This window comes from Lichenostomus cassidix, chromosome 14, assembly GCF_008360975.1.
Source record: "Lichenostomus cassidix isolate B80296 chromosome 14, HeHo_3.0, whole genome shotgun sequence".
Classification (NCBI taxonomy): domain Eukaryota; kingdom Metazoa; phylum Chordata; class Aves; order Passeriformes; family Meliphagidae; genus Lichenostomus; species Lichenostomus cassidix.
The window spans coordinates 595,556-620,000 of NC_139495.1; the positions used below are offsets into that span (position 1 = coordinate 595,556).

General features: G+C 57.3%; 5 protein-coding genes and 1 long non-coding RNA gene across 22 annotated transcripts in view; 3 read left to right on the top strand and 3 right to left on the bottom strand.

Moving 5' to 3' along the window:
- Positions 1 to 535: 535 nt before the first annotated feature.
- On the bottom strand, positions 536 to 5,108 carry DCTN5 (dynactin subunit 5). The gene is made up of 7 exons (XM_085074224.1): positions 5,005 to 5,108; positions 4,809 to 4,877; positions 4,326 to 4,444; positions 3,806 to 3,917; positions 3,091 to 3,193; positions 2,769 to 2,860; positions 536 to 880 (listed from the first exon to the last, which is right to left on the bottom strand). Exons 1-7 carry the CDS (start codon positions 5,050 to 5,052, stop codon positions 860 to 862), a joined length of 564 nt encoding a protein of 187 aa, XP_084930350.1. The 5' UTR covers positions 5,053 to 5,108; the 3' UTR covers positions 536 to 859.
- PALB2 (partner and localizer of BRCA2) lies at positions 5,051 to 13,854 on the top strand. 7 transcript variants are annotated; one of them, XM_085074219.1, is made up of 14 exons: positions 5,087 to 5,189; positions 5,270 to 5,329; positions 5,424 to 5,541; positions 5,802 to 5,825; positions 5,935 to 7,845; positions 8,517 to 9,328; positions 9,585 to 9,668; positions 9,796 to 9,957; positions 10,341 to 10,426; positions 10,705 to 10,866; positions 11,019 to 11,135; positions 11,473 to 11,560; positions 12,540 to 12,688; positions 13,535 to 13,854. In XM_085074219.1, exons 1-14 carry the CDS (start codon positions 5,139 to 5,141, stop codon positions 13,764 to 13,766), a joined length of 4,056 nt encoding a protein of 1,351 aa, XP_084930345.1. In that variant the 5' UTR covers positions 5,087 to 5,138; the 3' UTR covers positions 13,767 to 13,854. The 7 variants fall into 7 exon arrangements, 6 of the variants coding, with proteins under 6 accessions (XP_084930343.1, XP_084930344.1, XP_084930348.1 ...); XM_085074217.1 differs by having other exon boundaries at positions 5,051 to 5,329; XM_085074223.1 differs by lacking the exon at positions 5,802 to 5,825 and having other exon boundaries at positions 5,424 to 5,578; positions 5,921 to 7,845.
- On the bottom strand, positions 13,532 to 14,012 carry LOC146430538 (uncharacterized). The gene is made up of 2 exons (XR_014855029.1): positions 13,920 to 14,012; positions 13,532 to 13,880 (listed from the first exon to the last, which is right to left on the bottom strand). It is a non-coding gene; the product is annotated as an uncharacterized LOC146430538 (long non-coding RNA).
- Positions 14,013 to 14,700: 688 nt separating this feature from the next.
- NDUFAB1 (NADH:ubiquinone oxidoreductase subunit AB1) lies at positions 14,701 to 17,086 on the top strand. The gene is made up of 4 exons (XM_085074225.1): positions 14,701 to 15,004; positions 15,097 to 15,184; positions 16,134 to 16,240; positions 16,915 to 17,086. The coding sequence occupies exons 1-3, from the start codon at positions 14,741 to 14,743 to the stop codon at positions 16,223 to 16,225; spliced, it is 444 nt and encodes a 147-aa protein (XP_084930351.1). The 5' UTR covers positions 14,701 to 14,740; the 3' UTR covers positions 16,226 to 16,240; positions 16,915 to 17,086.
- A 942-nt stretch (positions 17,087 to 18,028) lies between these two features.
- Positions 18,029 to 24,445, top strand: part of LOC146430540 (uncharacterized) — a 7,584-nt gene continuing 1,167 nt past the window's right edge. The window contains exons 1-11 of the mRNA XM_085074250.1: positions 18,029 to 18,276; positions 18,954 to 19,073; positions 19,223 to 20,920; positions 21,055 to 21,167; positions 21,239 to 21,297; positions 21,445 to 21,602; positions 21,696 to 21,858; positions 21,928 to 22,119; positions 22,993 to 23,217; positions 23,847 to 24,000; positions 24,128 to 24,445. The exon at positions 24,128 to 24,445 is cut by the window's right edge and continues 1,167 nt beyond it. Of these exons, the coding sequence (XP_084930376.1) occupies positions 18,237 to 18,276; positions 18,954 to 19,073; positions 19,223 to 20,920; positions 21,055 to 21,167; positions 21,239 to 21,297; positions 21,445 to 21,602; positions 21,696 to 21,858; positions 21,928 to 22,119; positions 22,993 to 23,217; positions 23,847 to 24,000; positions 24,128 to 24,202 (2,997 nt within the window). The 5' untranslated portion in view covers positions 18,029 to 18,236 and the 3' untranslated portion in view covers positions 24,203 to 24,445. The remainder of the gene's footprint in view (positions 18,277 to 18,953; positions 19,074 to 19,222; positions 20,921 to 21,054; positions 21,168 to 21,238; positions 21,298 to 21,444; positions 21,603 to 21,695; positions 21,859 to 21,927; positions 22,120 to 22,992; positions 23,218 to 23,846; positions 24,001 to 24,127) is intronic.
- Positions 24,224 to 24,445, bottom strand: part of TNRC6A (trinucleotide repeat containing adaptor 6A) — a 41,901-nt gene continuing 41,679 nt past the window's right edge. For all 11 annotated transcript variants that reach the window (XM_085074231.1, XM_085074238.1, XM_085074237.1 and 8 more), the window contains one exon: positions 24,224 to 24,445. This exon is cut by the window's right edge and continues 2,472 nt beyond it. The gene's annotated coding sequence lies outside the window, so the exon portion shown is untranslated.

Genomic DNA, 24,445 nt, shown 5'->3' on the forward strand with positions numbered 1-24,445 from the left:
GCTGAGGGCAGGGACTGCATGGTTTGGCCTCCCTTCCCTACCAGCAGAAGCAGTTTCTTTCAAACCTGGCTAATAAAGAACAGATGCTCCTGGCCAGCATATACCGTGCTTTTGCCATGTGCTGGCCCAGTGGATTGAGCCAATGTCCCCAGCTGGGCCTCACCCACGGGCACAGGAGAACAGCTGCCAGGGTGTCCTGCAGAGCACAGAGAGAGCCAGGAGCTCTGCAGGTCACCACAGCCACAGCTCAGATGTCATTCCCGCCATGGAGTTGGATCACCTCGGGAGATTCTGCTCCCCACAAAGCAGGCACTGCCCCCCTCACCTGGTGACTGAGACCTTCCCACACAGCCCCTCGCAGGCCCCCTCGGCTCCTCACACTGAGCCATCAGCAGGTGGCCCAGCGGCACAGGGAGGGACGTGTGTGTTCCCAGGGACTCTGAACACCCTCAAAATCCAGCAGCACACCCTGCCCATCCTGGTCACAGCAATGGCGAGCAAAGCACACAGGCGATCAATGAAGCAACACAGCAGCTTGGGGGTGGAAGTGCTCAGTGTTTGTACAAGATTCCTGAAAAGGCATTCCCCTCCCTGTGGGATACGCTTCCCCACTCCTGCAGCTCCTCTGGCTACAGGCACAGCCTCCTGTGAGTCGTTTTACTGCACCATGCTGGACGGAAGGCTGCCAGCAGAGCTGGGACTCCCCAAGCTGCAGCCCACTGACACTCCATCTTCCCAGAGCTGGCAGAGGCGGAGAGGTGAGCCCAGGTCAGAGAAACGCTTCAGAGGCAGGAGGAGAAAGTGGCCAATGTAAGGAATGTTAGCAATGCTGGGTGTTTGGGATCTTCAGTAGTGAAGTTTAGGCCCTGGCAGAGGCCACCTTAATAGAGACAACAAAAGAGGTTTTAATTAAGGCAGATGAGTGAGCTCAGACTGCTAGAAGGAAGAGGAGGCCAAGAAAAATGTAATTGCAGTGACGTATCTCTTTGTGCACTACAGCTCTGCTCTCAGGTGATTGTGGAAATTCATCAGTCTTTTCCAGCTGCCAACCCACTCCCAAACTCATATCCCTTCTCCCACTCCTCTCCCTGCCAGCTGCTGATCAAGCGATCCCAGTGAAATGCACAATGTGGTGTTGAAACTTTGAGGTGACAACACAGCAACACAGCACAGACACCCCACTCCTGCCAGACACTGCCAGAGACACCCGACAGCAAAGCAGTGCTCTGAACATCTGACTTGCAGGAAATCTCACAAGAAGCCCGAAACTAGTCAGGTCTGTAACAGAGGATGCCTCTCCAGAGGGAGAAAGCAGCTGCTTCACACTGTACTGCACTTTTCTAATGCACAGGGCAGCCGGAATAGCCTGCAGCAGTCACAGAACAAGGGACTGTGGCTCATGCCCAGGCACAGCAGGAACCTCAATCTAGTCTCAAGTTTAATTTGAAGAGTCACAGTGAATCACTTGAACAACTGAAGAGGCTTTAATTTATGAACAGTAAAAATACAAACCAGTCAGTGGTTTTACATGTGATTAACAGCAGCTACTACACACGTTAGTACTTGTACAGCTCTTTGCTATTAAGGCGTATCAGCATTTGCTACATAGATCAGCTGAGGCTCCAGGGCTGCTCATCCACAGCCACACACCTAATATGTGTCCTGGGCCCAGCTGCTACACTACAACATGCAGGAGGCCCCGTTTAAAACCTAGAGCAGGAGTATGCTAAGCTTTAATAGAGCACAAACAGAGCAGGCACACTTGTGTGCAGCCAGTTGTCAGTCAGGTACACAAGCATCAGATGCCTCCAACTTTCAGAGCTGCTCTCACCAAGAACTATTCCTGCTCTACTACGTGTCCAAAATGATATGTTCACTCTTTCTAAGAAGTCTGAGTCTCGTTTTTAAGATTCATAATGCAGAAAAGCACCAAAGAGCTTTCTGCGAATATAGACACTGGATAATAAATGGGCACAATTTCAACATTCTCTCACATTTAATCACCCTGCACTGAATTCTGTGACAGGGCAATCCTCTTTCCAAAGGCCTTTGGCTCTTTAAGGTCTGTGCTATTCAGGAAGTGGCACTGAGCCCAAGAACACTAGCCCTGTGGGCTAAGAGCACAGGACTGATGTCAGTCTGCTTCAGGAGCTAAAAGCTAAGAAACATCCTGTCAGGCACAGAAAGACAGGTGTCAGTGTCAGCCAAAACTCCTAAAGCCAATAACAGGATGAGGAAGCCCTGGAGAGAATCTCAGGGACGAAGGGAAGAGACCACACACCTCAGCACACAGGCCCATGGAGCGGCAAATATTGTGACAAAGGAAAGGCCTGGGTCTGATGAATCCTGCTAAGTGTCCAGAGCACACCTGAACAGCCCTGCTGGGGTGGAGACTGCTCCTAATAAACCTAAACCTAGCTTTGGGCTAGGACAGAACTGAGCAGACAGGCTGAGGCTGCAGAGCACGTGTCAGCTCTGTCTCGGTCCCCAGCTGCTGCCCCAAGGCAGATGTTTCAGCTTTCCCAGCTCCAGAACATTCAGTGGCACAATTCGGACAACGTGGAATGGAGTACACTGGATGAACACACAAAGTTTGAACAGGACACAGCAACTTTCATCAGGGACTGCTTGGCCAGGCCAGTGGTGCTGAGGCACACTCACAGAAATGCTCAGGAGAGTGCAGGGCTCTGGCCACGCTGGACAACACCCCTCTCCCCACCCCCAGAATGCTCCTGTGTGCCTGAAACACTGGAAATGGGCTACTAGACCTGAGTGAGTGGCAAGAACTTCTGGTAATAGCTCTTGGTAACGTCAATCATGAGTTCCTGGGTGCATTCTGGAAGCTCCCCAGAGAAGAGGCCTGGAAAAAAAACAACAATATGGCCACCAGTCATCGTGTACCTATGTACCATGCACTAAAACAGTGAGTTTCACAAGTTAAAACTGTTACTTTTCATTGCAACAAGTGCCTGTTACCTTTATTTTTAGGCACTAAAAGCTAATAGACATCTTTGCTATAGCAATCTCATTTAAAATAAGAATATCCATGTTATCTGCACTTCTGTGCAAGGGAAGATAGAGGGAACACACCTGGGCAGCCCGAGAAGACAGTAAAAGGTGGGACTACAGTTTCAGGAGGGAGTACTGTGTTGTCCAAGATTTTGCAGCAGTCTTTCAAAACACATCTACGTCCCTAAAACAGAGAACAGGAAAGGTTTATATTTACAACGCTATAACCACAAGAACTTATTTCTGATGTTACCTAAATTTCAAGAATAATTGCTCAAAACACATTCTGTATAAGGGATCACAGGAATAAATCTTTACCCTGACTGAATGCTCCTCCCAACAGAATTAACTTTGCATTTTGAGGAAAAATGTCTGCTTGCTTTCACCTAGCACAGGTACAGGCAGCTGCATATTAACATGTCAATGTACAAATTGACATCCAAAACCCGACTCAAGAAGTACCAGCAAGGCCTTCTCTACCTCAGCACACAGCAGCCTTGACTATTTGGTGTTATTTACACAAAAACACAATTCCACTCGTACTCTGTGGCCAGGCTGCCTTCCCTGGGCAGTCCTGTTAGCCACAGGGACAACACTGCTGGGATGGATTTTCCAGCCAGCAGCAGCTGAACCATTGTTCTCAGAAAAGTAAATCCGAAAGCTCAGCTTCCTGCAGAGAAGGAAGGAACAGCAGAGTGAGGCTGCTCCAACCACCTGGTGGAGACACCTCTCAGCTGTTGTCACAAGGCCTCAGCAGCACCCAGGAGTTTACAGAAAATACAGAAATGGCACTCACAATGACACAGTTCTTGCCTATGTGCACATAGGAGCCAATCTGGGCTGCATTGACAACACAGTCCTCTTCTATGAAGACATGGTCACCAATGTGGAGAGGGAAGAAAGCCACCCTGCAACAGGAGAGGTATTTGTTTGTTTCCAATAATCAAACTAGACACTGCTAGACCCAAAATCAGCCTGTGGAGTCTCCTGTCCCCAGACGGATTAAGAGAGGTAGATCTGGTGCTAAGGGAGACACAACAGTAACAGGGTTTCTCTCTAAAGGTTGGCCCAAATGAGAAAGAAGATGCTGTGACTAAACACTGAAAAACTGAAACATGCTCTTCATTTAGCTACTCTAATCTATCCCAGCCTTTCCATCCAACAGTCTAATAGGAACACCAACCCTCAAGGCACAGCTCAGCAGGTTTGAGGGACATATTTCTACAAATTGCTGCAAAAGGAACAGGGTTCTCTGAACACAAGACTCAGTCAAGCTAACATTTTTTAGTATCTCCCCAAAGAAAGGGGCCTCTTACCCTTTACTGAACTTCTTGAAGGGTGGTCTGATGACGCTGCGGCTCTTCACCACGCAGTGCCGTCCGACCCGCACGTTTGCCAGGTCACCGCGGATGATGCAGTCGTTCATAACTATTGTCTGCAGAACAGACAGATAAAAGAGCTCCCTTTGCTACCCGCGGCAGCAGTTATTACACAGACTCATGCCGAGGTCTGGTCACTCCAGCAAGATTACCTTAGAGACGATTCTTTCAATCAAAAGAAAAGTGACAACAAAGCAAAAGTACAGGAGATTGGAACCACCAGTTGTGCTCCTGTCATGCCAGCGGGCAGCACAGAGCCAGGCTCAGGCACACAATAGAATCGTGTTGTTGCGGATGGGAGCAGCACGGGCTGCTCGCGGCAGGGCAAGGTCAGGGATGCTGCGGGAGAGCAGCGCTGGGTACCACGGACAGGGCACGGGGGACCGGGCAGGAACACGGCAGCCGCCGCCCGGCGCTCACCTTGCCGTTGAGGACGATGTTCTGGCTGCCGCACAGCACGGACTGCCGGCTCACCTTGTTGCCGGAGGCCTGCGGGGAGAACGGGCGCGTTACGGCGGGTGTCCCTTGCCCCGCCGCCCCCGCAACGCGGCGGTGAGCCCGGCTCGGCCCCCGGCCGCCCTCCCCACCCCGAGCCCGGCTCGCCGCGCCCCCGCACCGTCTCGATGTACTCGGACTTGTTGTAGAGCATCTCGCTGAGCTCCATGGCCGCTCCGCCCGGCCCCGCCCGCGCCGCTCGGCTTCCGGCGCGTCACTTCCACCCGCGCCCCGGCCCCGCGCGCCCCGGTTGCCATGGAGGCTCCGGCGGCAGCGGCGGCTCTGAGCGGCGCCGACAAGGAGAAGGTGCGGGGCCGGGCGGGGCGCCGGGGCCGGGGCCGGGGCCGGTCCCATCCCGGTCCCTTCCCGACGGGTGTCTCTTGCAGCTGCGGGAGAAGCTGGCGCTGCTGAGGCGGGAGTACAGCGAGACCGTCATCCGGCTGCGGGTGAGCGGGCCGGGCCGGGCCGGGCCGGGCCGGGCCGGGGGCACCGGGGCACCGCGAGCCGGTCCCAGCCCCGCCGGGTCTTGTGTGTCCGCAGCGGGCGCGGCGAGCCGAGAGAGCCAGGAGCCACGGCCGGCGGGAGCGGAGCCCCTCAGGTGGGAGACGGCGAGAAGGGGATTCCCCAGGCGGGAGCCGCTGGGAACGGGATCCCGCAGGTAGGAACCGGCAGGCAGGCCTCCCGTCAGGACAGGGCGGTGGGAGCGCCCAGGGACTCGGCAGCCACTGTTGCCCCTTAGTGCCCCTGTGGACTGTCCTGCCGAGGATGGACCCGGCCCTGCTGACCCTCACTCCGAGCCCCACTGTCCCCTCTGTGGCCACTGCGGCCACATCGGCTGCCCCCACGCCCTCACACGGCCCTTATCCTGGGCTGAGCTGTGGTCTGCAGTAACATCTGCTCTGCTTCCCTCCTCACCAGGTCTGCAGTGCTCCAATCCAGACTGTAAGATCCCCATCTTTTCCTCCTAACAAAGCCTAAATTCTACCACATGATGTTTTGTCTCAGACAGAACTTTAGGAGTACTTTACTCGTGTAACATTTTTTCCCCCAGGTTCTAGACATGACACATCTCCTAGTGCTGACAGAGGTGATCCCTGTCAGTTACAGACTAAAACCTGCTCTGATCCTGACACCGAGAAGACAACATCTGTCACAGTTAAGCATGTTCCAGAACTTTGTAGTGATGAGGTTAGCCCACAGGACAGCTCCCGGGCAGAAAGCATTCAGGCCAGCCAGGAAAAGCCATGCTGTGGGATCGTCAGGCCTGTCCCTGAGGAGAGAACGCCCCAAACCTCCAGAGGAGTGATGAAGCTGCGGAGACGGGCAAAGGCTCTGGAATCAAAGGGAAGGGAATTGGTGCATGATGTGCATCTAATCAGCACTGGAGAAGTGGTGAAAAATCGAATTTCCAGTGCAGAGGAGCTTCAGTCGCCAGTGTTCAGGCGCAGCAGCCTCTCACACACTGAGGAACCCACTCAAAGAGCATCTGGGGTAGTGCTTGTGCAGGGGAAAGGAAATAGTTTCACTCCTGACACAGCATCAGGGGTTGTACAGGATGTGTTTGAGGGCAGTGTCACTGCAGGAGAGCCTGAGCTGTCCCCACATGTGCTGAGGGACAGCAAGGACATCTGGCAGCCTGAGTCCTCAGGGACTGTGGCCACACCTGGAAGACTTGAACCATGTTCACAGCATAGTGACTCCACTTTACATGATCCCAGAGATGATGGAGGAGAAGATTCGCCCAGTATAATAAAACAACCAGACAGTGAGAATTTGTGTGAAGATCAGGGAGAATTACCTGGGCTCCTGGATTTAATGTCAAAAAATGAAATATTGCCTGACAGCAGAAGTAACACCATAACCAAGGAGAGCAAAAACCATGAAGGACATCAAGGTGACAGTAATGTCTTAAATCCCTGTCCTGCAGATCATGCTCTGGACAATGCTGAAGAACTGTTGGAGAATCAACAGCTTGAAATTCAGTCAAGACTTTCTCCTCCTGACGAGGTGATGGCTCCTGAAGGCACGCTGAGCTCTTGCACAGTGGTTGAAGGGCTGCTCTTTCCCGTCGAGTACTACGTCCGGACAACTCGCCGCATGTCGAATTGCCAGAGGAAGGTGGACCTGGATGCTGTAATCCTCAGCCAGCTGGGCAGGAGCAAGAAAGGTCAGCGGAGTAAATGCAAGCAGAAAGATGCAAACCCCAATCAGCCCTCCCAAGAGAGAGCCGATGGTGATTTGGAGTCAGGGGTTGTGCCATTTCCTTTTCTTGGGGCACAAAATGATCCAGCAAACTCAAGTAGTCCTCAGAAATCTCTTCCTGCATCCACCAGCAGCAGCAGCAGCACTTCACTTGGATCCATTTCTCAGAAAAGCATCACTAGCACAAGGCAAGAGCAGAGACGATCCCAGAGGAAACAGAAGGGAAGAAGAAAGTCTGCCCGCAAGGCCTCCATGCATGCAGCGTCACAGGAGCTTATAGAGAGTCAGGATCCCATAATGGCCAATGAAAGCAGTGCTCTGCTGTCAAATGAAAACCAGCGTGAGAAAGAAAACTGTGATGCTAACCTTGAAAGGTCTTCCTCAGATGAGAGGAGATTGTCTGGTGCTGCAGCACTGGAGTCTGTAGGGACAGGAGTGACTGGAGCTACACAGCCAGCAGGTTGTGATCCTCCTGTGGGCAGGAGCCAAGTGCCAGACAAACGCCAACAGACCCTGTTAGAGCAGGTTCAAAATCCACTTCACAGCAGCGATTCTCCCAGCCCAGGGAGTGAAATGTTTGCCAGCCATGTGGGAGATGTGGCAGCCAGCTCTCCTGTGTGTCAGGGTGATAAACATCCAGCGGAGCGTGTGAAGAGGCAGCGAGGAGCCTGCGGGGCTGAGCAGCTCTCCGGGGTCAGTGTCCCTGTGCGCCGCTCCCTGCGCTGCTCTGCGAGACACAAGGCCCAGAGAGGCTCCACAGGTACTTTCTCACATATAATATCCCCAAAATGCCCCATTCCCCGAGGCAGGGGAACATATTTGTGTGTACAGGCCCTGCTGTTCACACCCTGCTGTGTTTATGCAAGAAAATACAATGGGGGTTAACTATTATATTTTTTAAAAGAGATTTTTTTTTTTTAAATTAGATCGTTGTGATGCCCATGTTCCTTGAACAATTCCAGAAACTTCTGCACGGAATGAACAGAGGGGAAGCAGGGCTGAGAACTTAATGAGCTGCCCTTGCTGTTGGAGTAAGGGTTGTGAACACTAGTGCTGGTTTTCCAGAAAATGGATGTCCGTCTGTTCCTCCAATTGAGTCTGCATGCTAATGATTATTTTCTCCTTTCTGAGGGTCTGTGAATGTTGTGAAAAGAGAAAGTGTTGGGAGAAAACCAATAAACCAACCTGACCAAGCACTCAGGCATATCTGTCAGGCTTTGGTGGTGATCTTTGAGCTGAAGGCTTGATACAGATACATAGTAACTGCGAGTGCAGTGTCTTTCCAGACAAGTCCCACATTTTTGTGTTAAGATGAATATGGCTTTTGATTTTTTTAATAGATAGGAGTGACACCCTTCATGAGAGATTCTGAAAAGGCAAGTTGCTGGTTATTTTATGGTGTGATGTTCTCTCTTGTATTCTTGTGTTTAGATGACAGCAGCAGAGGACGCAACTGTCGCATGGATTCACAGGGCCCTGCTGCCCTTGGCCTCCCTGCTGTGGACCCTGACACCTGTGGCTCCCTCTTCTCCTTCCGCAGCCTCCAGTGGCTGATCCCCAAGCTGGGCATCAGGGACTTCCACTTACCAAATGAGGAATTTGGAGTACTGAAACTGGAGAAATTGAAATCTTCCCCTGTGAATGACTTGGAGGATTTTGTTCTGCCTATGTCTGGGGATGGTGTGGCTCCAGAGGACACACCAGATGCACAAATGAATCCAAAAGAAAAAAGTCTCAGAAGTAATTTAATTTTGCCTTCCAAAACTGGATTGCCTGAACTCCCTTGTGTGGAAATCCCAACTTCCAAGAAGGACCTTTCAGCGCATGAATTGCTGTTTACTCCCATGGGTACTGTCTTAGCTGAGGCTCCCACCCACCCTGAGTCTCAGATTTCCTCATCTGTTTTCCCTGCTGTGGGTGCAACCCCAGGTGTTTTGCCTTCAGTGCACAGTGAGGTCTTCCCTGGCACACCTTCTGTACCTGCCTGGCAAGCGACCCCAGCTTCCCCCAGAGAAGCAGCTGCCCTAGTCCTGGGGAATGTGGCACACAGAGACCCTGCTGTGCCACTGCATCCCAGCAGCTGTGCTGCAGGGGCTGCCAGAAATCAGGAGGAGCAAGGTACAACATTTTCTTTAGCAGCTGAAAGAGGTCCTGAGAATAAATCTGATGAGACTGTGTCCTTGGAGAAGCATCAGCCGTTAGAGAACAAAGAGCAGGGATCCTGCAGAGCTTCACCTGAACAGGTAACAAGCTGGGCTCTTTGCCAGGGGTACTAAGCCAGTGGTTTTGTGGGCAAATCCCCTTTTTCAGAGTGTCGTCTGACTTCAGGGAAAAGTTCTCTTTGCGTGCTAGTCCTGCATGGACCATAGCTCTCCAGCAGTGGCATGCAGTATCTACATGAGAGTGACAGAGAGCGTGCAACACTTCTGCCTTGTTCTTGCAGGTGCTGAATGTAATTTCAAAGTTAAATTATCCTCATTCTTTACCTTGTTCATGCAGAAAAAAAGTGTAACAGAACAGTCGACTCCAGTACTGACGGATGGCCCCAGAGAAGAGAGCTTGCAGCTTGTGTCAGAGATAAAGGTGGGAGAGCAGCAGGGAATTGTTACTGTGGCAACAGCAGCTCTGCAAGACCAAGTTTAACAAAAATGCAACAGGTAATGTTGTCTGTCAGAGTAAAACCAGCTCTGGTTGGTTTTGTTTTGGGCAGGATTCCTCGTGTTCATGTGCTGTGGATGTGAGCACGGTGTGGTGGGAAGCAGCTGGCTGCAGGGAGCTGCGTGTGGTCACTGCCTCCGAGAGCACTGTGTCCCTGTGGGAACCTGTGGCACCCAACTGCTGGGGAAAGGTCTACACCTGGCACCTGGGAGAGGTATGAACACAGTCCTTACTTCTAGAATTAAGGGCAATTTGCTTGCCCCATGTGTTAGTCCCAATGACAGAAGGAGCTTGGAGCTTGTATGGTTGCGTGTTATCTACTGGAATTTGATACTTCATGCACAGAATGGTGACTGCACTTCACTTGTGCTTTTTCCCCTTACAGTCCCTGGAGACACTTTTTTGTCTCTTGTATCAACTGAGATTGTTTAATTAGGCAAACAGCAGAGAGTTCAGCTGTTCACTTAAGTGTGCTTCTTGAGAGGGGCCTGAAAATGAGTTGTGCTCCCCATCATTTTACTTGAAACGCTCTAGAAAATGAAAATAAAGTCAAAGGGACACTGTGAGTGACACTGAATACTTGTTTTGTTGTCCCAGATTCCTGTAATCCAGATTGTTCCTCTGCTGGATGCCTGTAACCTCGTGTGTGTAGCACTAGGAGAGCTGGAGATTGGAGAAATAAGGTTTTGTATTTATTTCTTACTAGTGCTTTGCACCTTCAGTAGTAGCAGCTCAACTCCTTGTGAGTAGTGGTTGAAATTATCTTTTTATTAATGTGGCACTTTCTTAGTTGCTTTGACAGTTGGAAAATCTGGAAGGGATTTCTAAAAATCAACTGTAAAAACCTGTTTATTCACCTCAGAAGTGGCAGACTGATTCAACATAGGCTGATCTGTATATGTTACTGCATATTTGAATGGGGCTTCCTCCTGTCATGGCGTGTGTTTGTGTCTTGATTTAGGCTCTTACTTTATTCTTCTGAGACTGACTCATTCAAGCACTCCCTAGTGAAAACTGGGAATATAAAAGCAGTTGTTGGGCTAAAGGACCGGAGGCTGGTGAGCAGCAGCAGGACCATGCAGGAGCAGCAAGTGGAGATGGTGTTGCTCTCAGAGACAGGGGGGTGAGTTTGGGGATGCTGCTGGGGGGTGGTCTCAGTGTGGTGGCTGGGATAAAAGTGAGGAAACGCCTCAGATGTAGAACAGTGTCATGTTCCTCTTCCAGAACACACACTTGTTGCTTTATCTGCTTTTCTATGTGCTGGTCTCCCTTCAGGAGCAACGACAGGCAGACTCTGATGCCCCCCGAAGAGACTGTTACAGCTTTTGCTGAAGTAGAAGGGATGAGAGAGGCCTTGGTGGGCACCACTGCAGGGAACAGCGTTGTGGTTTGGTGAGAGTTTCCTGTGCCATACACGATTTAGGGGTTGGAGGGCAGTAGCAGCAGCTGCAGGGTTGTACAGGGGTGCTGTACACAGGAGTGCTGGCTGGCTGCTGATCTGCTGTGAAATGGTGATTGTCAGAGGGCCTGCACTGTGGCAGCACACTCAGACAGGGAATGAATTGTGCTGCTGTCATTCCATTGCTCTTGTATCATCCTCATTACACCCTTCCTGTCTATTGGCTTAGTTTGGTTAATGTGGAACCAAACCCATGTCCGTCCTGCATAGTGATGTAACTGTGATTAGAGGGTGGAAATGTGTCAGAATTTGTGTTTTCGCCAACTGCAGGAATCTGAAAACAGGTCAGCTCCTGAGAAAGATGAACGTTGGTTATTCCTACCCAGCTTCCATCTGCCATCGAGCATATTCTGACTCTGTATGTACACAAAATTCACAGTTCATGCTTGGGCTGCACTGACTGGGCTGGGGACATAAAGGATTGACGTTTCTAGAGAGAGCTGAACTATCAGCTCTGCTTCAATACACTGCAAATAATTCAAGGGTAAATAGGTTACCAGGAGGAATAAATAACGCTTGCTGGCTAGTTTAACTCCTGGCTTTCTGCAGGGTGCTAATAAAGTGAGAATGATGCATCCAAGTGCATTCCAAAGCTGCAGCATCCTGTGTGTGGGAAGCATAAGTGCTGTTGCCCAGACTTGGTGCTGGGCAAGTCTCTTCCATGTCACACATGGGTGCTGCCAGTGTTAGAAACCTGCCATGAAGTGGTTCCTTAGGACATACATGCCCGAGGGAATGAACTTTGTAAAACCAACATTCATACTAATCATCTTTCCCCACTTGCTTCTACCTGTGCTGTGGTTCCTGATGGATTTTTGTGGTTTATCAAGGATTTGATTGTTTTCAGTGAGCATGTAACTTTTTGGGACAAAAATGTCTTGTCCACTAATGGTGCCTTGAGTCTGATTCTTTGGAGTCTTCCTCAGATTATCCATCCCAGGATATTTTCATACTGTTTTCAGCTGTGCTGCTTTCCATGGAATTCTCGTTACATTTTAAGCTTGTAGGCATTAAAATGTGGCCCAGAAATTTTACTTCTTTTGGTTTTTGGCGTGTCACCTCATCCTTTGGCAGCTTTAGCTTTTTTAAACAGAAAGATAAATGCATAAATCCCTCAGGTCACTGAGCTGTCACTCAGCTGTGACGCATCAGCCCTTATCAGCCAGCAGCTGCTTTGGCTTCTATATAATTTGATAAGGAAAGTAAACTATTTCTGTTTTCTTCACTGTTCATGGGGCTGTTGTTAGAGAGAGCATAGTAGTTAATTTTTGGAAAATTATTTGGATTTTTCTCCTCGTGGTGTTGTTTTAGTGATGTATTTTCCCTCTCCGTATCAGGGCCTTCTGTTTGTTGTTTTAAGTCATCCTCATGCCAAAGAGAGTGAGTCCTGTGGAAGCCCCGTGTTCCGTGTGGTGGCCTTCAACCCCCGCACAGGCAGGAGCACAGGGGTGATGTTCTCCTGCCTCCCCCCTGGCCATGCAGGCAGGCAAGTCCCTGGGGCTCGGCTGGGCTGGGCTGGCTCCTTCGGGGGGCTGTGGGGAGAAACCCTGACAAGCAGAGCAGCGTTGGCAGGGATCCAGTCTCCATCTCCCCCTGATAAGGGGCTGCATCCGGCCCTGCCGCGTGTCTGGTGCGCAGGCTGGGGGGCTGGGGGTGTGGGCTGCTTCCTCCCCGCTTCCCACACCAGGCTGTGCGCTGACCCCTTGCCCCGTCACTGCAGGGACACGGGGCTGGGCTTGGGCCTCTGCCTTTGTCCCCCCAGGGACCAGTGGGGTGCATCCCTGGATTCCTGGGCTGAACCCCTGGCACTGCCTGCGGCTGTGGCACTCCATGCTGCCAGGTTTGTTTGTGTAGAGCAGCTGGCTGCAGCCACATGGCCTTTTCCTTCCCGTGCCCTGTGTTTTGAGGCGTCAGCAGGTTCAGCCTCGGGTTTAAGGCTCATCCTTACACAGGAAATGTGATAGATGTGTGGGAATAGCAGTGGACCAAGATCTTACTGAACAGTCATAGAATCACAGAATGGTTTGGGTTGGAAGAGACCTTAAAGACCATCCAGTCCCACCCCCTGCTCTGGGCAGGGACACCTTCCACTGGACTAGGTTGCTCCAAGCGTTTTTTTCAGGAGTACCCTTTGTTTAAGAGTACATCTTTTTCAAGTACATTCTGAGTCTCCAGGAGGATTTTCTCCTCCCTTCCTGGCTGCACTGGAGGCACAGCCCAGACTGTAGCCTGCCTGAAGTTGCTATTAATCTTTAACTGAACCCTGAGCTAATTGAACAAACGCTGTCATGCTGTTTTTGCACATCCCCTGCTGACTGCTGTGTCCCCGCAGGTACCTGGAGGGTGACGTGTGGGACACCGTGGGAACTGCTGTGCTGACATCAGGCGCCGTGGCCGTGTGGGATCTCCTGCGGTGCAGGTGTGATGCCGTGCTGCCCCCGGGCCCTGGGGGGCACTGGGCACTCGCCCGCTGGGCTGCCGGCGGGGCTGGGCTGCTGGCCGGGCGCCATGACGGGACTGTCCACCTGTACCGGTACCGGCCAGCCCAGCCGGGAGCCGCCTGACGGAGGTGGGGCTGAGGATCCTTGTCACCAGTGGGGCTGTGTGTGCCGCGTGTGTGAGATGCCATTAAACATGTTGCCTTTGGAACGAGCCCGTGTCTGCTGCTGCTGCTGCTGCTGCTGCTGCTGCTGCTGCTGCTGCTGCTGCTGCTGCACTGGGGGGCTGCTGGGGGGCTGTGGAGAAGGCCCTGGGGGTCTTCATGGACACCAAGCTGTCCCTGACCAGCAGTGTGTCCTGGGAGGACAATGGTGTCCTAGGGTGCACCAGGAAGAGCATTTCCAGCAGGTCAGAGAGGGGATCCTTCCTCTCCTCAGCCCTGTGAAGCACATGTACAGTGTTGTGTCCAGCTCTGGGCTCCTCAGGACAGGTGGGACCTGCAGCGAGTCCAGCAGAGGTTGGAGATGAAGGGACTGGATCATCTTCTTGATGAGGAAAGGCTGAGAGAGCTGAGGCTGCTCAGCATTGAGAGGACACACAGCTGAGAGAGGCCTCATCACTGTGTATAAATAAATAAAGGGGGTGCCAGGAAGATAGGCCAGGCTCTTCTCGGTGATGCTGGGCAATGGGACAAGAGGCTTTGGGCAGAAAGTGGTGCCCAGAAAGTTCCACCTGGACAATGAGGTAGAACTACTTCCCTGAGCAGTGACCGAGCACTGGAACAGAGACCAGAGAGGGTGGAGAGTGTCCCTCAGCGGAGCCGTTCCCGCCCAGCCTGGCCGTGCTGCTGTGCCGTGTGCCCGGGGCTGACCCGCTGACCAGGAGTGCGGAGCCGCCGGACACCCGACCGGACACCTGACCGCACACCTGACCGGACACCTGACCGCACACCTGACCGGACATCTGACCGCACACCGCGGCGCGTCCAGCCCGACCCCGCGCTCCGGGGTCGCGGCCCGGGGTGCTGCGCGGCCGCCCACCGGCAGGGGTCGCTGCAGCCGCCCCTCCCGCCCGCGCGGCGCCCGCCGGGACAGCGACCATGGCGGCCCGTGTCCTCTCGTCCTGCGCCCGCCGCCTGCTGCCGCTGCCCGCCCGCCCCGCTCCGCTCCGCTCCCTCCGCCGCCTCCCGCCCGCCGCGCCCGCCGTGCCGGGCCGCCCCGCTCTGCCCGCGCTGCTCCGGCTGCCCCGCGTGGCCGTGCCGCCCTGCCGCCGCTACTCCGAGCTGCCGCCGCTGACCTTGGCCGACATCAAGGACCGGGTGCTGTACGTGCTCAAGCTCTACGACAAGATCGACCCCGACAAGGTGAGCGGGGCGGGGGGCAGGCGGGAGGGCCGCGGGCTCCGGTGTGACGGGAGCGGCCGCCCCGGTGCCGCTGACCGCCGTGTCCTCCCCAGCTCACAGCCGAGTCCCACTTCATGAAGGACCTGGGCCTGGACAGTCTGGACCAAGTGGAGATCATCATGGCCATGGAGGACGAGTTCGGTAACGGCGCCGGGGGCGGCGGGGCTGGGAGCAGCGGTGCCGCTGGCCTGTGCCGTGTGGGGCTGGGAGAAACAGCCAGCACGGAGCTGGGCCGGGATCGTGCCCTGTCCCTTTGCTCCCGGGCTCAGGCCTTGGGAAGCAGGAATTCTTCTCTCCCACCGCCCAGGGCACCATCCGGGCAGAGGGAGAGGGGAGCAGTGAGTGCTAAAGTTGGCTTTGCAGATCAACAGTCCCAGACAGTCCAGGCTGCTTTTCCTCACCAGAATTGTTTTCATCCTCAGTCCTTAATCTTACTGGAGAAAAGTGTTTTTTCCTTATCAGTTTATATTCCAAATTTCTTTTTACTTTCTGTTGGACTTTTTCATGCTTCCCTCTAAAGCACATGAATTCTGGAGTAGGTGCCTAAATGTCACCTTGGGCCATAGATGTCCCTGGAGTTTGGTCACTCTCTAAGCCCGAGGTGGATCTTTCACTCCCAGAGCCTTTGCTGGCAGTGTGTCTGTAATCCCTGAGTGAACTGTGAGTGTGGCCAGGAGTTCTGAAAAAGAAAACAGACATTTCTGGGGTGTTCCTGACCAGTTCCACCAGCAAGAGCCTTCGTGCCCTGCCGTAGTGTTGGCTCCATGCAAGCCTGTTGACAGCAGACTCAGCCTGAGGGGCTTTGGGCGCTGACTGGAGGTCCAAGAACATTCCCCTGCCACACACCAGTAGCTGGGGGACCCTGGAAAGGCGTTGGTGGCTTTAACAAGGCACAAGGGGCACTGGCTCCTGCTGCGCCTGCCGTGTTCTGTGTCCAAAGCAGTGTCACTTTGGGCAGTGCAGTGATGCAGCATCAGCTCTGGCTGGCACAGCAGCCCCTGCCTGCTTGTCCTCTGGGCCAGCGGCCATCCCTTCCTCAGCCTTTCTCTCATTTCCATTGGTTTTGGGCTAACTGTGCCCCTTCTTGCAGGATTTGAAATTCCTGATGGAGATGCAGAGAAGTTGATGTGCCCACAGGAGATTGTAGATTACATTGCAGATAAGAAGGATATTTATGAGTGAAGCAGTTGCTCAGAGGTGAGTGCAGATGTGCTCTGAGGGTGCCTGGGCACACACTGGGGCAGGGCAGGGCAGGGTGATGTGTGACACGTGTGGCACAGGCGGGAGCCCGGCAGCTTGGGAGGGAGCTGGCAGCGGCTGTGGGTGCGAGTGGGGTGTGTGTTCCTGAGGGTGGGAGGTGTTTTCCTGAGGCACCTGCAGCTGGAGAGAGGATGTGGGGCTCAGCGACCTCTCCTCTCATCCCACCTGCCACATTGAGCACTCAGCTCATCCCTGGGCCTGTAGTGGGTGGCAAATTGGTCTCGGCCATGGCCACCCATCTTCCCCCAGCCCTCAGCCCTGTGCAGGGCGTGTGGAGGCATCTCAGCCCCTGCTGCTGTCGTTTCCTCCCCCACAGCCACAGCCGGGAAGGAAATGGGCAGGAAAGGGTTATAGGAGTGACGGAGGGCTGCAGGGGAAATGAGGTGGCCTCAGGCCAGCCTGCAGCACTGATCCACATTCCTGCCTGTTCCTGTGTAGCTCCAGGCCTCCCCACCAACTCCCTGGGGTCCAGGGCTGGGGTGGGAGCCGTGGCCTTTGGAGAGAGCTGGGGGCTCCTTCTGTGCCCGAGTTCAGCGCTCAGCATGTCCTGCCCACTTCTGTGCCTCTGAATGCTTGATGAAATGCTAAACACATGGGTTTTGTTTTCCCAGGAGCTGTCCCACACCAGGACTGGGCTGGTGCCGGCAGGGATGGATGGGAGCGCACATGCTGTCCCACTGTGGCTTTCATTGGGAAGCGGCACGTGGATGTTGTATTTAAAGCTGTCTGAATGTTTTGTCCTTTAAAAACAAGAAAAAAAACAGGAATAAAGAGTTAAGACCATTGTGTTGATAGCTGTTCTGTTTCACACTGTGGGTGGGTCCCGGTGGTGGTGTTTGGGTGTGAAGGACACTCTGGGGACCCTGCCCCGAGATTTGGCTCTGACCTGCATGCTCGTAACTGTTTATTTCATCAGTGCTGGTAAAAACAAGTTCTGTGTGAAAGGCTTCTACTTTTCTGATGGAAAATAAAGGGGGGATGACTCTCCTGCTGCTGAACAGCAAATTCACATCGTTGTTCCTGTACACCCCGTTCATCTCGGCATGGGAACCTCGCTTTAACCCTCCTGAGGCAGGAATGGGTTATTTCTGAACACTGCACAGTTCTTCCTCAGAGCCAAGGAACACTGACATGTCACAGCAGCACTGCCAGGCCCGGAGCCAAGGAAGTGTCACTGGATAATAGATCCTCAGGCAATGGGGGAGGTAAGGATGGAAAATGGAGCAGAGGCTGCAGCACTGCCATGGTGCCTTGTGTGTGGTGTGGTGTTCCTGGAGAGTTCTCAGGAGCTGCACTTCTCTGAGATCCCTGGCAGAGCAGTGACCCTCTGCCTGCAGGGCCCAGGTGTTCTCACTGTGCCCTTTGAAACTTCCCCACAGCTCCACAGCCCGGCTGAGCTCTGACATGTTTTCTGAGCAGTTTCACAGTGCAGCTGGGGGCACACAGTGGGTTTGGCCGCTGTGTCCATGGTGCTTTCCCAGGAGGATGGACACGAGATGTCTGATGGTGGGGGGTGGTCGCTGGGCTCTCTAGGTGTGGTGACACTGAGGGATGTGGTGAGGGACCCACAGCCAGAGCTGACAGCGGTGCCCTGGGGGAATCTTTGGCTGGCACAGCCCAGGTGGGCAGGAGCAGGGAGGGGACAGCCTGGGCCAGAGCACGTGCCCCGGGGATTAACGGGTGGGAGGGCGACAGCAGGAGCTGTGAGTGCCGCTAGTCCCGCAGGCAGTGGACCCGTGCTGAGCGCCCTGGGGTCGGTCCTGCTGCCGAGCCCCGCTCCGCTCGCCCCGGGGACAAGGAGCTCCGGTGCCGGGGCTGGTGCCGCGGGGCGGGTCCGGGCCGGGGGCTGCGGTTCCCGGCGCCTCCGCCCCGCCGCAGCGGGGGCGGGCGGGGGCTTCCTGCCGCCGCCTGGTAGAGCCGCCCGCGCCGCGCCATGGAGCGGCCCCGGCTGCCCCGGCTGCTGGCCGCCGCAGGTGAGCGAGGCGCGGGGAGGTGGGCACGGCCGGGAGGGGTCTCCGGTCCCTCTGGTCCCTGGGCGGGGGATGCTGCGCTCGGGGGGCGGCGGCGGCAGGGCCGGTGCATCCCGGCGGCCCGCGGTCTGCGGCGGCGGGGGGGCCGGTACCGGCACCAGCGGGGTCCGTGTCTCCGGTGGCGCTGGGGGCGGTGGCTGCCGCTCGGTGTCACCGGGACCTGCCCGGGCTGGGCCTGGCCGCGGGGTCCCGGGGCGGGGGGGCGGCGGCGCGGGCACGCCGGCGGTGGCGGGTGAGAGCGGCGGCCGCGTGCCGTGCTGTGGCCATTCCGTGCCGTGCTGTGCCACCAGCCCGGGTGGCTCCGTGGCCTCGAAGGCGGCGGGTGCTGCTCCCCACCGCCTGTCACCTTAGGGTCCGTGGTGACCCCCGTTCCAGCCCCGGCCCCACCCGGGCGATGACCACCCACCGTAGCGCCTGCTGAGCTCTTCGTTCTCACTGAGGACCCGCCACGGGACCGGAGCCCTGCTCGGGCTCTGGCGCTGTGCCCTGCCCGGGGACCCGCTGGTGTCGGTGTTGGCACCTGGCTGTGCCGGAGCACTGTCCGCTCGGGGTGCACCTAGCATTGGGCAGGACGCTCAATGCCCAGCCCAGTGCATGCTGCTCCCTTCCCTCTTTCCCAGTGCTCGTGGAATGCTGCGCGCGGCTTTGCCCTGGCCTGGGCAGCGGGACAGGAGCCACTCTGAGCACTGCTGACCCCTGCGCCCACCCGGGCACCACCACGGCGGAGCGCTGCCGGACAGGTACTGCCGCGGCTCGGACCGCCCGGCCTGCAGCCCTCGGGGGCACCGTGTTGGTGGCACGCTGAGCCCATGGTCCCGCGGTGGCTGCTGTGGGTGCCGGCCGTGGGTCGGACCTGCTCAGGGTCAGCCCGCTCTGCCTCTGCCCGCAGATCTCCCGGAGCGAGGAGCTGGCACAGGGCAGGCGCTGACACCAGAGGCCATGGGGCAGCTGTGGACACAGGCTGGACTGCCGCCCTTCCCTGGGACCCCCGCGGGGACAGTCGAACTCTCCAGCCCCCAGGAGAGCCCCAGAGGCCCCGGCTTGGGCAGGGAGGGGTCGGCAGTGCAGGGTGGAACAACCACCCAGCCCACGGGGCCCCTGGTGTCTGCGGGCACCTCTGAACGGGCAGGGGCAGGCAGGGAGCAGCCAGCCCCTGCCAGTCTGGAGGTGACCAGTGCTGGGGCCCCTGTGCAGGCAGACACAGATCCTGCCACCATGTACTCCCTCGGGACTCAGCCTGTGGGACATGTGACAGTGGAAGGTGCCACGACCCCGCAGGGGACCCTTTCACATTCACCACTGTCTGTGACAGTGCCAGGCTCTGCCAGGGGACAGTGGAGGTCCACCAGCACCCTGCTGGGAGGGAGGTCCATTGGGACAGCCCTCGTGCAGAGCCAGAGTACCACTCTCCAGCTGGGTGACAGCAGCCCAGGGACCCACCCGAGCACCGTGCTGGCGACTGACAGCTCAGCACCAGGGACAACAGGGACATCACCCTTTGCTGGGGAGCTGCAGAGGCTGCTGAGCCCCACAGGGACACTGCGGGGGACACACCGGGGGCTGCCAGGAGGACAGAGCTTTGCCTCCCAGCCATGGCAAGGCCCCCACTCTGCCCCTCATCCCTCTACGCTGTCCCTGGGGCCTGATGGGGACCCTTTGGCCAGCACAGCCTGGCCAGCCGTGGGGACAAGCCCGGCCTCACTGCCTGCCACACACAGGGGCTCAGCTCATCCTCTCCCAACCACGGCCAGCACCCCAGGGGTGACATTCCCTGGGCAGGGAGGAGCCCTGGACCTGACCACAGGGGTCGTGGGTCCCCCTGAGCACAGTCACATCCCCCTGGTCCCTGGCAGCACCGCAGTGGCACAGGATGAGGTGACACATGCCAGTCCTGGGTCCCCAGGCGTTTCCCCGTCCCCACAGTCTGCCCCAGCCAGTGTCTCTGCTGTGACCCTGGTGCCAACAATGCCACCCTCCCCAGAGACTGGCTGGGGCACCCTGGGGTTCAGCCCCACTGTGGGCAGCCCCCTGGGAGACCCCTCCCCAGGGCTGCCCCATTCCAGCTCGAGAGTAGCTCCTTCTGGGAGCCCTCCATCCCTGGAGGGGCCCCAGATGGGGGTGGGCAGCCTGGCCTCCCCCTCAGCATCTGGACACCCCCAGCAGTCAGCTTCATCCCAGCCTGTGTCTTCCCTGGGACTGACCACTGCTATTGGTGTCACTGCCATTGCTGTCACTGCCACCATCTCAACTGCTGCCAGCCCAGAACGGCTTGGGGACACGGGGATGAGCAGACCAGAGCCGGGTGCTGCTGTACTGCAGAGGGAGGTGGTGGGGCTGACATGGGGACCCCCAGCTCATGTGCCCACTGTGATGCCTGGGCCCCCTCAGCAGCCCACGGACTCCCATGGGACCCTGGGCAATGGTGGGGGCCCTGGCTCCCCCCCAGCTGCTGTGGACACAGGCCTGGCCCAGCCATCGAGCAGCCCCGGAGGGAGGACAGACACTGACAACCCCCAAGTGATACCAGCTGGGGTGGGCAGGGCTCCCCAGGTGTTCATCGTAGAAGATCAACCGCCACTCCTAAGAGGTGAGTCTGAGGTTTTGGGATACTCTGCTGGGGCACAGCAGGAGGGGGAGAGGCCCTGAGACCAGCATGGGGGGGTCGTGATGGTGGCCCCCGGGGTGAGCTCATGACCTGCTGGTCCCCATGTCCTCCTGCAGCATCCCTCCTGCGCATCCCCTGTGAGCTGGTGCTGGACATGGTGTTCGTCCCGGCCCTGCAGGACCCCGAGTCCCCTGAGCGCCAGGAGCTGCTGCAGAGCTTCAACCAGACCGTGAGTGCGGGACGGGGCCAGGGGGATGCGGGTTGGGGACCATGGCGCTCAGCTCCCACCGCCCCGCGCAGGTCACCCCCCTCTTCACATCGGTGCCCGGCTTCCTGTGGCTGGAGGTGACAGCGATCAGGTGGGTGGTGGCACAGTCCCGCAGCGTGTGATGCTCCCTGGCAGAGGGGCACAGGGACTATCACACGCTGCGGGGCCGCGGCAGTGCCGGAGTGCGGTGCTGGGCAGGGGGTGCGGCAGCCCCAGACTGGCGGCGGTGTCCCCGCAGGGAGGGCAGCGTGGTGCTGTGCTATGATGCGCTGTTCGCGGCCGAGCAGCTGCCGGTGCCGGGGCTGGACGAGCTCCTGGAGGCCGCGCTGGGCTCTGCCAGTGCCCGGCCGGGGCTGGCGGTGGGCACTGTCCCTGTCCTGCGCCACGCGGCCCTGGGTGAGTGCGGGGCTGAGCCACAGCCAGCCGGGCTGTGCCTGCGGGAGGGCTGGCGGCAGGGAGGGGTGACACAGCTGACCCCTGTCCCTGCAGCGTGGCCGCTGGACCCCTGCGCTGTGCTCTTCGTCTGCCCGGCCGGCTTCGCCTGCGTGTCCAGGGCGGACGGGAACGTGAGCTGCACCTCCCTGTGCCACCGCGACTACTGCAAGAACCACGGCATCTGCACCCACGCCCGGGACCACCAGCCCCGCTGCCAGTGAGTGCCCTGGGGACAGCCCGGGTGGCAGGTACTGCCCCCAGGCGCTGATGGACCCTCTCGGTGCAGGTGCCCCGTGGGCAGCGATTTCTGGTTCATGGGGCTGCGCTGTGACTATCGGGTGACACAGCAGAGCCTGCTGGGCATGGCTGCCGGGGTCCTGCTCAGCATCATCCTCCTGGGCGCCGTCCTCGCCGCCATCGCCGTCCGCCGCTTCAAGGCGCTGCTGCTGGAGGCCAGGGCGGACCAGACCCGCAGCAGGTGGGAGCGTGGGGCCGTGGGGACTGGGCTGGGCTCCGCGGGCTCCGGGAGGGTGGCACTCCTGCCCCGCCTGGGCTGCTGCGGGCAGCAGGGAAAGCCGTGGTGGGGTGGCTGGGCTGGGGCTGAGCTCTGCCAAGGAAATCGCTGTTGGGAGGTGCTGGGGCGGTGGCAGCTCGTGTGGGGCTCAGGAGCAGCTGCTCCCGGAGCCACGGCGGCACCCCCGGGTCAGGTGGGGATCTGTGTGTGTGCAGTGCCAGGGGATGCTCCCAGCCACGTGTGGGGTGCAGCCAGAGAGGCATGCTGGGGGATGCATGGGGCGGGGGTGGCACTGAAGGGCTGTGGGCTGTGCTGCTGTGGAGAGACACGAGAGATATGCTGAAGAGCTCCAGCTTCATGGTCCCTGGGATCCCCAGTGCCGCTCGTGGCACAGAGCCCACCCAGCCCAGCGAGGCTCCAGCACAGCCCTGACAAAGCAGCTCAGCTGGGAACAGGGCTCTGCTGTCCTGGCCCCACTGCCCGTTTCGTAATGTGCTGTGGGGATTGTTCCCGAGGAAACCACTGCAACAGCTGCAACCACCGCGGGGCTGCGGCCAGAGGTTGATCAGTGTCACGGGCTCTGTCCCCACCCTGGGTGTGTGGCTGAGCCCTTCCCAGACCCAGGAAATTTGGGCAGAAATCTGCAATCTGTGTTGCGAGGCAGTCACTGGGGTTGTGTGCTCATGTGCTTGTGTGTGGACATGTGTGTACACACGTGTGCATGTGCCTGCCCTGTGTGTACACCTGTGTATGTATCTGTGTGTGTACATGTGTGTGTATGTACACATGTATGTACCATGTGTGTAGCCACAAGCACATGCCCACCCTGCCCCGCAGCTACCGCCGGTTCTGCCGCCTGGACGATGTCTCAGCGCAGTACTGGTCACGCTCGGGGCTGCCCTCGGCCAGCTCGCTGGACAACCCAGCCTTCAGCAACTCGGAGGAGCTGCTGCACCTCCAGATCCTGGACAGTGGGTGCTGCGGCTGCCGGGAGGACTCGGCTGTCACCGACGGTGCCAAGCAGGGCGCTGCGCCCTGTGCCCACCCACAGTGCCAGCCCAGGTAGGACCCTCTGCCCAGGTGAGACTCTTTGCCCAGGTGGGACCCTTTGCCCAGCCCGTGGAGCAGAGCCTGGGCTGGGGTTTGCTCGGGGGCCATGGTGACACAGGGCACGGAGGGCTTTGGGGCACATGCAGCCCTGGAATTGTGTTTGCAGCCCCTGCCCAGCCAATGGCTGCTCCACCACAGGAGCTCTGATAACCCCCAGCCCGTGGAGTCTATGGAGCAGTGCCTGGTTTATTTTCTCCCACGGGAGGAGCTGTGTGTGCTCAGACTCCTGTAAGAGAGGAGAGTTCCCATCTGCAGGAAAGTGTGGCTCTGTGCTCATGGGAAAATCTAATCAGCTTCCAGGGGTGTCCATGGAAAAAGAGCCCTGGAAGTTTCCAGCTCCACTGGCAAAGGGCAGAACAGTCAGGGACACCTCCACCCATGGGCCTGGAGGGATCAGGAGCACAGCCATGGCTCCAGGTGCTCCCTCAGCTGCACGGCCTGAGCCCAGCACCGCCTGTGCAGTGACTGCATCATCCCCAGAGCACAGCACAGGGTTCTGCTCCTGCAGCCCCCCGGCTGCATTCCCGGCACCAGCCTGACTCATCCCCTTTCTCTTAATTGCCCATGGATTCTTTTCCCAGTTTCCATTACGAGTGGGACACCAGTTCCAGCAGCATGAATGACCCCATGGTGGACTCGGGGAAAGCCAGTGACATCTCTGTGTCGAGCTGGCCCATGGAGCCTCTCCAGTGGGCTCCCTTCCCTCTCCTCCACCAGCTTTCCAGGCAGCGCCCGGTGAGCCAGGGGACCAGGGAGGGGCTGGAGGGGGCAGAGTGGGTGTGCAGGGGGTGCAGGTGACCCTGGGGAAGCACTGGGAGCTGTCCCTGGCCGGGGGCAGCAGTGCCAAATTCCCTGTGTGCAGCACAAGGCCCGCCGGCCGCAGTCGTTCTGCGAGGGGCTGGAGCTGGGTGCCCTGGAGAGGAGCTGGACAGCCTGAGGCCAACAGACAGCAACGAGGTTCAGCTTTAAAACCAACCACATTTTATTTCCACGTAACGAGCTCAGTGAAGGAATTCCACACACTTGGACGATACAATCAACGCGGGTGTGATGTCAGCGATGTCAGTCCCAGCGGGGCAGAGGCCCGGCGAGCCCCCTGCCCATGGGACTGGGACTCCACAACAGGCAGATACAGAGAGGTGTCAGGACACACAGTGCTGGCATCCACCAGGTCACGACT

Excerpts from the sequence above, each read along its gene's own strand:
- DCTN5 (XM_085074224.1), bottom strand. The coding sequence starts at position 5,052 with ATGGAGCTCAGCGAGATGCTCTACAACAAGTCCGAGTACATCGAGACG. Across the intron at positions 2,861-3,090 it reads TGTCTTCTCGGGCTGCCCAG|GCCTCTTCTCTGGGGAGCTT; the intron begins GTGTGTTCCCTC and ends TTTTTTTTCCAG. Across the intron at positions 881-2,768 it reads AGTTCTTGCCACTCACTCAG|GTGGCCTCTGCCAGGGCCTA; the intron begins GTCTAGTAGCCC and ends GTCTCTATTAAG.
- NDUFAB1 (XM_085074225.1), top strand. The coding sequence starts at position 14,741 with ATGGCGGCCCGTGTCCTCTCGTCCTGCGCCCGCCGCCTGCTGCCGCTG. Across the intron at positions 15,005-15,096 it reads ACAAGATCGACCCCGACAAG|CTCACAGCCGAGTCCCACTT; the intron begins GTGAGCGGGGCG and ends TGTCCTCCCCAG. Across the intron at positions 15,185-16,133 it reads GGCCATGGAGGACGAGTTCG|GATTTGAAATTCCTGATGGA; the intron begins GTAACGGCGCCG and ends CCCTTCTTGCAG.
- PALB2 (XM_085074217.1), top strand. The coding sequence starts at position 5,051 with ATGGCCGCTCCGCCCGGCCCCGCCCGCGCCGCTCGGCTTCCGGCGCGT. Across the intron at positions 7,846-8,516 it reads GGCCCAGAGAGGCTCCACAG|ATGACAGCAGCAGAGGACGC; the intron begins GTACTTTCTCAC and ends TCTTGTGTTTAG. Across the intron at positions 11,136-11,472 it reads GGGAACAGCGTTGTGGTTTG|GAATCTGAAAACAGGTCAGC; the intron begins GTGAGAGTTTCC and ends CGCCAACTGCAG.